Raw genomic sequence first — 13272 nt, forward strand, 5'->3', positions numbered from 1 at the left:
CACCTGTAGACCTAGGGGCGAAGAACATAGCGTTAACGACTGCAACGAGACTCAACGCCACGGGGCAGCTTGAACGCAGACAATACTGTCATAGTAGTTTTGCGTTATCAATTATTGGACAACAAGCGCTCATATGGCAGACGAGGCGATGTACGTGTATACTGTGACTAAAGCAGTAGAAACACTGGAGGAAAATAGCATAAAATGCAGCCCCGTCAATTTTTACATTGACAGTGAAGCAGCAATTAAGACTATTATTTCACGTATCAGTTGTTAGAGTCTGAGCGATCCCTGGAAAGAATCGGGATAGGGAGAAATACCTCGATACCGGGTCAATAGATGGAAATGGGAAAGCGGATCAGCTAGCTAAACAAGGCACATTGATTGAAGCTTGTACCGTAGATGTTCCCATCAGATTCCGCGAGATTAAATTAAGGCGAGAGCTGCACATGATCGACCAAGCAGGAGCGGCGTGAAACCAAGCGCGGGGCTGCAAAGTGTAGAATATCATGTCCTGTAGTGGAATTCACTAACTTTTTTAACCACATTTGCCATCGCTTTGTTTGCGAATCGATAACTATTAACGATTTCGTTATTCAGTAACTATTTTGTATCGATATTCGTTTATCGACGATCAGCTGTGTTGTTAAATAAACGGCAAGTAAATTGGCTGCGTTAAAAATCACGAAATTGATATTTCTGTCAATTTTAGTTAAAAAAAGAAAATCGGAACTTTAATGAAATACTTTCAAACACAAAAAGTTGCTTTATTAATAAATCAAATGGCATTTGAGTACTTGGCGTACGTTTTATCACAAGATGAAGAATTATTAAGTACATCGCCAGTGTACAGACACCTTCTTAGAGAAGTAGGTAACCCATTACACTTGAATGCAACGGAGTTTCGAAAGCTGTACCGACTAACCCCAGACTTGGCTCATGATATTATTTCTCAACTTGATGGTCAATTAAGGGGTACAAGAATAACTGCGATATCAACAGAGAAAAAAAAGAAATTAATACTTAATAATGCATTTACTTACCTTTTGTTAAAATATGTAAAAACTTGCACAATAATGACTTTTAAAAGCAGTTAGTATACGGAATTTATTTTTTATTTTTTGCATTCCTTTTGTGCTTTTCGCATTTTTCAGGCTTCGTTGAGCTGTGCTGCCACCTTTCTACAATTAAAACGAAATTTAAATGTCATTTATTTTGAGTCGTTATAACTAAGGTAGGGAATAGTACAATCGTTAAGGCAAGCGACAAAATCGTTAATTAAAATCTCAACAAATCGCATCGTTATAAGTTAGTGAATTCCACTACTGATCTTACAACCTTAGACTAACAAAGTTACTCTTATCAGTAAAAAGAATTAGTGATAGCAGATCTAGAAAGTGTGGGAAAGGATGAGGAAAGGATAGATCACGCTTTGTGTTCGTTCCCTGCGATCGTAAGACTAACACTCCATTAGGAGTGCCACAGCTGTGAGATCTAGAAACAGTTGTCAGATTGAGAAGCAGTAAGTAGCATAGGTCCTAGTTTCCGTTCTTATTGGCCTTTTGTCGTTTTTTTTAAATCCGAAACCGTAAGTTCTTTGCATGGTCTAATTTCAAGGACCCGGTTTCATATTTTGTTTGCCTCACAAATACCTACAGCACTAACTACAACAACACCACTACATATTTCTTTGTATAATAGCCGCATTCGTTTGCAGCCACCGTTGCGAAGACAAGTCAAAAGGCAATAATGACAACAACAACAACAAGAACACCAACAATGGTCACATTGAATGCGCGAGAAACTACGACACCGACCAACCAGCCAGTCAGCCAACCAACGACACGACCATGAATGCGAACACCGCTTCGCTTCTCTGTTAAATGGTGGATCGTTTCTGAAGTTTCTTGTTTTTATTGTTGTTGTTGTTCTTGTTACTAGAATGTATACCCCTTTTACGCCTCCCATACATATCCGTATGATGAATTTTTTCTTGCCTGTTTTCTTTCAACTGCACACACAATTTACCAGCTTTGCTACGTTGTTTCATCGTCCATCACCATATACATTTTTAACGTCTGAGCGCGCCGCGTGTAACATTTTTGGTGAAAAAATAACTGCTTAAACATTGGGCAGGAAGGTTTCAATACTAACTACCAAAAAACAAATGCAAATACATAAAAAAAGATATAAAAGAGAAGGTGCAAAAAATGTCAAATGAAGTCATGCAATTTTTGTTTATTTTTTTTTGATGTGTCGTTGGTACGAAAAATTGTGCAAATTTAAATTGTGGGGCAAATTAGCGTTTTTGTTGTTGGTAGAAAGAGCCTGTAACAAATTTCGGTTACAAGTGAGGGGAGTAGGAGGGAGCTACGCATATTCGACAAATACTCAAATACAAAAAAGTCTGTTTTACTTCAAGGTAATCGATTTATACGTAATAGCAACTACAACAAAAAATAAAAGAAGTGTTTTTAATAAAAGCAAATTTAATAAATTGCACTGTGATTTTCTTACATTTCTGGTAGTTTCAGTTAATTAAAATACACAAAAAATTTAGCGCAAATGCTGTGCACAACTGGAGTATTGGAATCAAAAAAATCGAGTTTTGTTGAAAAAGCGGAAAATTCGCTTACAGCCTCAATAAAGACGCAACAAAAAAATGCGTCAAAATTAAGTGAATTGATATTTTTATCAGCTGCCTATTTGCTTAACACCAAATATATATAAAGTGCATAAAAGCTGCCTACCGCCGCCACTGAAGGTGGTGCAGCGCAACGTCAGCAGCGCAGCATTGAATGTCTAACAGCCAAATGTAATGAAGAAAAAATAATACCAAAAAAATCTAAATCAAATGAAACAAATGAATCCTATTGCACGCCGCATAAATGCCTTAAATATTGTGCAATGCGAAATTTATAAAAACAAAATTATAAAAATTTTAAAAATTATAAAAAATTTAAAAAAGATTTAAATGAAAACGTAAAATTAAAATTTTTAGTTAAAATTTAATACATCGCCGTATTCTTGGAAAATCTCTAAAAATGTGTGCTAAAAAGTGTGCATAAAAAATACATACGTAAATAACAGCCAGATGCCCTTAACTTTGTCCGGAAAAAAGCCATTAGAAAAAATGTCTGTCTTCCATTCAATTTTGTATGTTTCTAATCATAAATGTTCTTATTAAAATAAATAATTTGATATACATATAAATATATATTAATATTGTGTGAGTATAAATAAATATTTGTGCAAATAAAATTGATATCGTGAGGCACATACATACATACATAGGTACGCACGCACAATCACACACACTCCGCCGCGTTCGTATTGTTTGCACACCAAAATATGTCAGAGCATAGTGCGTGGGGAAATCGCCAAGCGACCGCAGCCGAGGCCGCCCTTTGGTGGCCTGGTGCGCTCGCAGCGGCAGCGTCACAGCAACAACACCAACAACAACAACAAACTATTGATCAGCAAACCCTTCAACACTATCAGCAGCAGTTGGCTGCGCAGCAACAACAGCAGGCAGTACAGCAACAACAATTACAACAACAGCAGGCCCATCAAGTGGTCGTGCAACAAAATCAACAGCAAGCCCATCAAAATAATGCCAACACCACTTCTGGTGTTGGTACCCAACAGTTATTTACCTATAAAATGGCCAGTAGCTTCCCAAATCCAGCCACGACCATGGCACAGGTTGTAGCTACCTCAAATGCGGCCGGTTCAACCGGCTATGATTATCGTCTTAATATGGCACAAGCGGCTGCTGCGGCAGCTGTGCCCGGTTCACAATGGTGGTATTCGGCTGCGAATTCGGGACAGATTGATGCTAATACGGCAGCACAGTTGCAACAGCAGCAGCAACAACAACAGCAACAACAAGCACAGCAACAACAACAACAGGCACAGCAACAACAGCAGCAACAACAACAGCAACAGCAACAACAACAGCAAGCTGCAGCGGCACAGCAGCAAGCCCAACAGCAGCAGCAACAACAGCAACACCAGCAACAACAAGCCCAACAACAATTGCAACAACAGCAACAGAATGCTGCAGCGGTAAGTGAACAATTTTAAAACAGAATATTAACTTTTATTTACGACAAACATACATACAAACATGTGTCTATGAACTTTAGGGCGAGTAAATTTTAACCCAAATGATCTTTGTGGAAAATGCTCTCCGAGCCATGTTGAGCAACTCTGTCTAAGACACTATGGGCCTTGGAACTGATTTCGACGCTGCGATATCTAAAGCGAATTTTATGTGCTATTGTTGGTTATCTTTTTTTTTTTTTGTAAAACTCTTATCTTAAATGTTATCGTCTATAAAAAAATATAACCTTTGAGAAATTAATTTTTTAAAAAAGTCATAAATTTTTACTAAATACTAAAAAAATTTTTTTTAATATATATGCTATTGTTTATAAATTCATATAAATGAAAATGTAATAACGAACATTTCAAAGAGAAAATTATGAGAATCGGTTAATTTTTGGCAAAGTTATTGACAGTTGAAAAAATAGGTGAATAAAATATCGATTGCATTTTATCGAATTCAATTGCCGATAAATCCTAAAAAAAATTTTTTTGAGCCAAAAAAAAACACATGTTTCATTATTTTGAACAAAGAACAACATTAAAATTTCATCGAAATCAAAAATCATGTCCTGCGCGGACCGGGTGTCTTGAAATGGAATGAGCCCATAGCAATTGCAAAAATATTTATGAGAACTAAAAATATAAAAATGGAGCGCACATTACTTGGATTGGAAAGTTGGTAGGAAAGGAGATATTCTTAGTCAATAAATTGCGCTACACCTTTATATTTTTACTTCTCATAAATATTTTTGAAATTTCTATGTCAAAATTTAAAAATCAAAGTTTAGCAAGACAATGTCTTTATATAAGGATACATTTTTCGCTGATTTTTGTCCATTTATATAAAGGGAGTGCTTAAATTTATTTTATTTTATTATTTTCTCATTTTCTTACATTTTCTCGGTGGCTTAACCTATCTGTTAAGTTTTACGCTTGTAGCTCAATAAGAACTTACATACAAAGCAATCCCAAAATTCCCTCCTTTTCGTTTGATTTTGCTAAATATCTCAGTCCGTGCGCCCCCTAGCGAATTTTTTTGTATTGTGTAAAAGGCTGTCATCGACCTCTGAATTAACTTTGAAATTTCAAGTCTCTAGCTCATCGAGAAGTTACTTAAAAGCTGGTTTGAAAATTTTCCTAACGGATTTTTTTCCTTTTCACGTTGTTCTAACCTATGTGTAAAATTTCACGTTTGTAGCTCACTTAATAAAAATCGATTGCAAGATTTGTATGAAAAGCGGACAAACATTCAACCAACCTAATATAAAGGAAGTAAAAAGACTAAAATTAAAAAAAAAAAGAATAAAAGAATAAAATAAAAATCTAATTGCAAAGAATATTAAACAAACTACCCGAAAATTTTTAAAACCCAACGCTTAAACCTCCCCTTAAAATTCGCGGCGTTGAAATCGGTTTTGGACCCATAATGTCTTCAGGAAAGTTAATCAAAATACTTGGCAGAGAGGGCTCATTTTGATTGTTTTGTTTTTTTTTTAAGTCGAAAAAGCGCGGGTCGAAGAATTGTCCCAAGTGAAAGTTTATGGGATTCCTTTTTGCAACAAAGTCCATAAATAAATATAAAACCCGAACTTCTATTTTATAGGTCCAAAAAATAAAAATTAAATCCGAACTTTTAATTTTTGAGGACAGAGTAAAAGTCTGGTCTTGTAACTATGGAACGGCTCATCCCACTGAAACGAATTTTGTCTAGATTTCTGGATTTGAAGCCTATATGGCCATTTCAAAACATTTATTACTAACTACCTACCAGAAATTTATGATAAAAACCATAAAAAAAAACAAAAAAAATTTGATCGCTTTGGAATTGCCAATGAAATCAGTTCTTTTGACAGAAATATCAGTTAGATTGATTGAGTAGCTGTCAATTTGACTGAATATTGTTAACTGAGACCAACAGTTTTTCTTATGTTGAAATAACTAAGCACCCACAACTATCAGTTTTCTTATTTCGCTGTGGCTCATTTATTACTTCACATTGTTTATATTTTCGAAACGCTTGACTACAGATTACCATTAGTCGAAAGAATTCAGAGCCGTAATAAAATCCTCAAATCCCTTGCTGGCAGTACCTGGGGAAAAGATAAAGAAACGCTCTTGACCACATACAAAGCAATTAGCCAGCCGATTACGTGCTACGCGTCACCCATATGGTCGCCAAGCCTAAAAACCACCCACTGGAAGAAACTACAGGCCTGCCAAAATACTGCTCTCAGAATCGCCACGGGCTGTCTTCTTATGTCCCCAGAACACCATCTGCATAATGAGGCGAGAATACTCCCCATCAGGGAGAGAAATGAGATGCTGACCAAACAGTTTCTGTTGAATACCCAGAAACCTGGGCATCCCAACAGACATCTGATTGACGAACCAGCACTGCCTAGGGGCCTAAGGAGTCATCTCCGTAAGCATTTTGAGGAAATACGGCACCTGAGAACCCAGCCGTATGAAGCGGAAAAACACAAGCAGGTCCTTGGTGAACTCCATAGACAGGCGTCGGACCTTTATGTCGGGAATGGCCCGGTGAATCCAGTACTTGAAGAAAAATATCCAGAACTCGCAGAAGAGGAACGCATACTTCCCAGGGAAACGCGTGTCACTCTTGCTCAACTTCGTTCTGGATACTGTAACAGGTTAAACTCTTACCTATCCAGAATCAACCCCGGCATACAAAATGTATGCCCTGCTTGCAATGTGTCCCCACATGACACCAACCATCTCTTTAATTGTAATGTGGAACCAACGCCTCTAACACCCCTTTCCTTATGGTCCACCCCTGTTGAAACGGCAAGTTTCCTTGGACTCCCGTTAGAGGATATTGATGACAATTTGTGATCGGTCGCGGCTATTAGGTGGGGCGAGCATTGCTACAACAACAACATTAGTCGAAAGGCAATGAATGCTAAAGAAGCAAGAGAAAACGCAAAAATGCATAGCATTGCCGTTCGCGTGTAAAACTTGAATTAAGAAGCCACTCTAATGCGGCAGTTACTCACGAACGTACGTACCAAAAACGTGTCAGCTGACACGACCTATCTTATGAGTGTGCAATGTAAACGAAAACTCACCGACGTGCAACGCCCGTACGTACGTAGCCCGGAACGTAGAAATCAAAACAATTTTGATTTTTTCCGTAAGAACGTGTCAGCTGATCGCTCTCTCACTAGACAGAGTTGCCTAGTAAACTTTTGTGCGCTATTTTTTGACCGTTTGCAGTTTTATGCAAAAACACCTAATTAAAGTTTGAAAAATTGTGAAAATAATTCGAATTAATTATATAAAAGTGCAGATTATAAATATGTAATATATTTATATTTATTTAATATTAATTCCAGCCTTTTACAACATCAAAAATTAAATTGGAAAAAGTTGATGTTTCCATAAGCATGCATGCAAAATGGGCAATGGCAACAGTGCTTATCTGTAAACAATACACACACAAATATGTTATGTACATGTACTCACCCGCCCACCCACATTGATTCGTACGGGCTTGAGGGTTCGGTCAAACGTGTTTCATACGAAAAACGTCCGTACGTACGGCACACGTCGGTGAGTAATTGCCGCTTTAGGCGGTATACAGTGAATAATTCAAAAGAAAATCGTAACAAATATTATCTACATTGGCTATCCGGAAGGAGATTTCGACTCAAAAAAAAAAAAACAAAACAATTCCGAAATGCTCCTGAAATTAAAACCAGAATAATCCCGAAATGGTCCCAAAATGAAAACATAACAATCCCGCAATGTTCTAGAAATAAATCCGAATGATTCCAATATGGCTCAGAAATAGTACCGAAACTAGCCCAAAAGTAATAATAGTAGCTTTAAAGCAATCTCGAAATAGTCCGTTTACTTACTTACTTACTTATTTGGCGCTTAACCTTTTAAACGGTTATGGCCGTCCAACAAGGCGCGCCAGTCGCTTCTCTGTGCCAACCGGCGCCAATTGATCACATCAATGGAGTTTAAATCGGTTTCCACCTGATCCTTCCAGCGGAGTGGGGACCGCCCTCTACCTCTGCTTCCATAGCCGAGTTCCCATAGAAACACTTTCTTGGCCGGAGCGTCATCTTTCATTCGCATAACATGGCCTAGCAAGCGCAGCCGCTGCGTTTTAATTCGCTGGACTATATTGATGTCTACGTACAGCACGTACAGCTCACTGTTAAATCTTCTTCGATACTCGCCAGCGCCAACGCGTAGATATTTCGAAGAACTTTTCTCTCGAACACTCGCTAGAGCCGTTTCATCTTATGTTGTCATGGTCCATGCTTCTGAACCATATAGCAGGACGGGAACGATAAGTGACTTGTAGATTATGATTTTCGTTTGCATAGAGAGGACTTAACTTGTCAATTGCCTACTTATTCCAAAGTAGCATTTATTGGCAAGAGTAATTCTTCGCTGGATTTCAGAGCTGTCCGTTTATTATCCATAAAATAACTCCGAAATTATACTTAATTGCCCCGTGGTTCTACAGGGGTAGCCCCGTAATAATCCTTAAAACAATCCCCAATTTCCGAAATGTTACCGAAATAATCCCGAAAACAGTGGTTACATTTCCAAAATTGCTTAGACCGCGATCAACATGACATAACTTATAGCTTTGGTTCATTTATAAAAAGATTTCAGAGAGCGTAGTAGCACCTAGCGGAGCGGAAGAAGTGACGTAGACTATCGGCTTTTCAAAAGTGTGTACTAACTAGAGCTTACCCAAGAGTTGAAGTTAAACGACAAGAGCGGCAACTCTACCAGAAACAAATAATTTCTTTTTAGCAAAAGACAAGTCGCCGTGTCCTCAGCTTTTTATTGATTTCTTTTCGACTTGTTAAAGCCGTCTTTCAGATGTGTTATCGAGTTTATATTTAGGTTTTATCGGTATGTTTCATAACAAACCGATGTTTCGTCGGTAGAAAATCGATAACACGCCGATTTTAAATTGGTTACACTAAGATCCAAAATCAATAAATTTTAGATATCAAAATTATAATGTTTTTAAAAAAAAATCCATAAAATTTTATTGAAAAGTCAATAATACACCGATAACAAATTTGTCACACTCCGATATCAAATCGCTGACTTGCTTATAAGAAATCTATAACTTTTTGATAATTTATAGAAAACTTTTTAATAAATAATCTATAACTTTGATAACAAATTGTCTTTTCGATAATTTTTTGATAACATATCTAAACTTACGATAAATAATGGGTAACGCTTCGATAAAATTTTTAAAACAAATCGATAATATTTCTATAACAAATCAATAACACACCGATAATAAATTTTTCACCCTCCGATAACACATCGATAACTTGCCTATAATAAGAAATCTAATGCTTTTTGATAATTTGTCGACTTTTCAATAAATAATCTATAACTTTGATAACAAATCGGTATCTTGTCGATAACGTTTTAATTACATATCGATAAGAAACAGATACCGTCATCAGTAGCTCATTGATAGCACTTGTTATCGATAGCAAATTTATAACATTTCGATAACTCGTTTTGACCTTGTCAATGACACACCTACGCATTTGAAACCGGTAACTCATCAATAATAAACCGATAACGCTTTGGTAACAAATTGATAGCACGCTGTCTGGTTTCGGTTTTTAGTTCTTGTCTTTCCTTTCCTTTTGTTTCCTTTCCGCTCCTTTTCGTTTTTTTCTTTTCTTATTTTGCTCTCCTGTTATTTTTTCCTTTTCTTTCTCTTCCTTCCTTTCTTGAACCATCTACCCTTTTATTACTTAATTTTTACAAAGTTTTTATTTTTCAAGAAATATTTTACTTTGTGACAGCTAAATCTTTCACTTCTTTTGTCTTCTTTTTACACATTTTCCAGCATTTACTTATAATGGAAAGCTATACGCCCGACTGCGTCAAAACAAAAAAAAAAACAGTGAACAGCAAAAAATATTTGCCTTCAACTTGAAGAATAGTTTGAATCTTTAACTACACTGTACAACAGGTTTTGCAAACGCGAAGGGGCCTCTTTTTTATTTAATCCACTTCGTTGCCGCTATTTTTCATGTTTCTTAAAATGGACTACATAGATTTCACCCTGACTAATCCCAACTATACCTAAAAGGGACTAGAGGAGATCAATTATGCCCCAGTGTAGACAAACGAGATCAATCGTTGTTGTAATTAACAAAAAAATGTAATTATTTCGAAATGGCTCTGAAATGATACCAAGATGATCCCAAGAGATCCCGAAATCATTCCGAAAAAATTGTGAAAATAATCCTAGAGTTTTCACATTGATTTTGAAAATAATGCGCCAAACATTACTACAAAAAAACCTCGAAATGATCCCAAAATTATCCCCGAACATTCCAGAAATTATCTGCATGACCCCAAAAAATATACAAACGACAGGTAGGATTGTAGACAAGACAAGTGTGATAACTTCTGCATAGGCGTCAAAATTACAAATAGAATGGATCACCTGATTTCTAATTGACTATCGCTATCTCATTCTGCATCTCTTTCTATCACCCGCTGAAGGTAGCCGGCCCTATGCACCTCCATATTGAACACCCTGTCAAAACGCTAAAAAGTAGCCATATCGAACATCCTGTCAGGCAGTTGACGGATAAGGTATCACACTTGTTTTATCCACAATGGCACGTAGTATGGTTTTCTGGTTTAAAATGTTAGGAATAACAATTATTTGCATACCAGTATAATAATGTTAAATTTATATTTTGTCAGATCTAACAGATCAGATAAGGAATTTACCATTCCCGAAACCTTTTCCGGTCGCAAAATAACCGCTAAATAAAAAAAAACCTTAAGCCAATAAATCACACTAAAAGACCTCAGGTAGTGAAAAAACACTTGCAAATAAAAATAAATCACAGAGAAAGATCGAAAAATGTCAAAAATAAATGGATCCCACTGAGAAAGCTCCCTTTCGTTCGCGTACATCGGTTGTTATCCAGTCTCTTGTTAAGGACGAAAAATGATAAAATGTGTTCAAGCAAAAATTTGTATTTGATCCCCATCTGGAAAGGTGGAAAGAATCTTTTATAATACGGCTGTATAAAAGTGGTATCGTGTGTCACGAACTAGCTTTTACTCTCTTTCCCTGAGCATTCGCACATCTCAGTGTGGTTTCTGCAAAGGTAAATCTATCGAATCAAACTTGCTGGAGTTCACCAGGCAAGTGTCTCGAAACTTTACAAATAACCTTCAAACTGATGTAACCTATACATATCTTAACAAGGCTTTTGATTAAGTTTCCCGTACAATTTTTTTCTCAGACGTTGTGACAGCGCACTGGCCTCAAGTGACCCGATGAAACCAGGCTAAATCTTGTTTTTGTTTTTTGTTTTTTTTTTTTTTTTTAATTCATACATACTTTTTTTTTATTTATGTGTTATTTATAATTTTTTTGTTACCGAGTCTTTGAGAGGCAGTGGCTTCTTAAGCGCCGAGATCTAAAACCGCTCAGCTACAGAGAAACTCATCAGCTGAGAAATATAGATTCACAAAATACAATAGACTAAAAAAAATAAAAATATAAATATAATTTTTTAATTATTAAGAGAAGATAGAACCGTCTTTTTTATGGCAAAGAGCGAGTCCGAAACATCAATTATTCTCGAGTGAGAGTTATAATCTTCACACAAACATAGAAAAGGTTCGTGTAGTTGCAAATTGCTTCTGCATTGTTTAAGAATTATAGGTTTATAATGCCTTGAAACTCGGCATGGTACATTCAAGTTTACCTCGTTCAAAAGAAATGGGCTTGAAATCGATCCATTTAGAAGTCTAGCCATAAATAGTACACCTAGCATTTCTCTACGACTTGCAAGGGTAGGAAGATTTATTAGTTTTAATCGATTAGGGTAAGGAGGAAGATTATACGGAGAGTCCCATTGAAGATTTATCAAGGCGAAAAGTAAAAACTGTTTTTGAATTGATTCTAGTCTATCCACATGAACTTGATAACGCGGATTCCAAATTATCGATCCATATTCTAATATCGGCCTCACCAATGATGTAAAAAGGGTTTTTGTAACGTAAGGATCCTTAAACTCCTTTGCCCATCTTTTCACAAATGCTAAAACTCCTCTCGCTTTATTGACTGTGGCATTAATATGAGGGTTGAAACTAAGTTTGCAATTCATTGTAACTCCCAATTCGACAAAAACATCAACGCTTTCCAGAGTTTGGCCATTAATTGTGTAGGGAGCTGGCTGTATGTTCCCACGTGAAAAACACATGGATTTACATTTTTCTATGTTGAGAGGCATAAAATTCGCATTACACCAAGTAACTAAACGATTTAAATCCGCCTGGAGTGCAGAACGTCCTTCAACCGACGTGTATGACTTAAAAAGTTTTACGTCGTCGGCATACATTAAAATTTTAGAATATTTTATAGTTGTGGAAACATCGTTTATAAAGATCAAAAACAGAACAGGACCGAGATGGCTGCCCTGAGGCACACCGGAGGGAACATCGATGACATTCGAACAAATGTTTTTAAAAATGACTCTTTGAGTTCTACCGCAAAGATAGGAGGAGATCCAGCGAGTTAGGCCAGGTTGAAAACCAAGCAATTCGAGTTTATAAACAAATAATGAGTGGCGTACTTTGTCGAATGCTTTGCTGAAATCAGTGTATATAACGTCGGTATGATGATTGTTTCTAAACCCATTAAAGACGTGAGTTGTAAATTCAAGCAAATTGGTTGTGGTTGATTTGGCTCTACAAAAGCCATGCTGAGAACTATCTATCAATGCAGAAATCGAAAATGTAAGGTGATTAGTAACGATTGCTTCGAAAAGCTTAGGGATAGCGGAGAGCTTTGCTATTGCACGATAGTTTTCAATAGACGACTTGCTTCCTTTTTTATGGAGTGGGATAAGAAAAGATTCCTTCCAAGCCGCCGGGAAAATGCCAGAGGTTAAACAGATCAGTAAGGGGCTCGTAAATGTATTCCGCACATTTTTTAAGAAAACATGTTGGGATCAAATCGGGACCGTATTTGAAGGATTCTTTTAGGGTCTTTAGATGTAGTAGAACATCTTCAGGCAGCAAATGCGGGGCATATATTGAGTTACTAGAATGGAGCTCATACGGATAATTTGTAGTTGATTCCCACAGCAGAGTAATTAGAGTGAA

At 36.7% G+C, this 13272-nt stretch overlaps 1 protein-coding gene across 3 annotated transcripts in view; it reads left to right on the top strand.

The window, feature by feature from the left end:
- The window catches only part of Dsp1 (Dorsal switch protein 1), a 242204-nt gene that overhangs the window by 47539 nt on the left and 181393 nt on the right, over nucleotides 1-13272 (top strand). Inside the window, exon 2 of one of the 3 annotated variants that reach the window (XM_067782956.1) lies at nucleotides 3502-4068. In XM_067782956.1, coding sequence (XP_067639057.1) covers nucleotides 3502-4068 — 567 coding nt within the window. Of the gene's footprint in view, nucleotides 1-3480; nucleotides 4069-13272 lie in introns of all 3 variants that reach the window. The other 2 variants (XM_067782957.1, XM_067782955.1) reach the window with 2 other exon arrangements.

This window comes from Eurosta solidaginis, chromosome 4 (genome assembly GCF_040869045.1).
Source record: "Eurosta solidaginis isolate ZX-2024a chromosome 4, ASM4086904v1, whole genome shotgun sequence".
Lineage (NCBI taxonomy): Eukaryota > Metazoa > Arthropoda > Insecta > Diptera > Tephritidae > Eurosta > Eurosta solidaginis.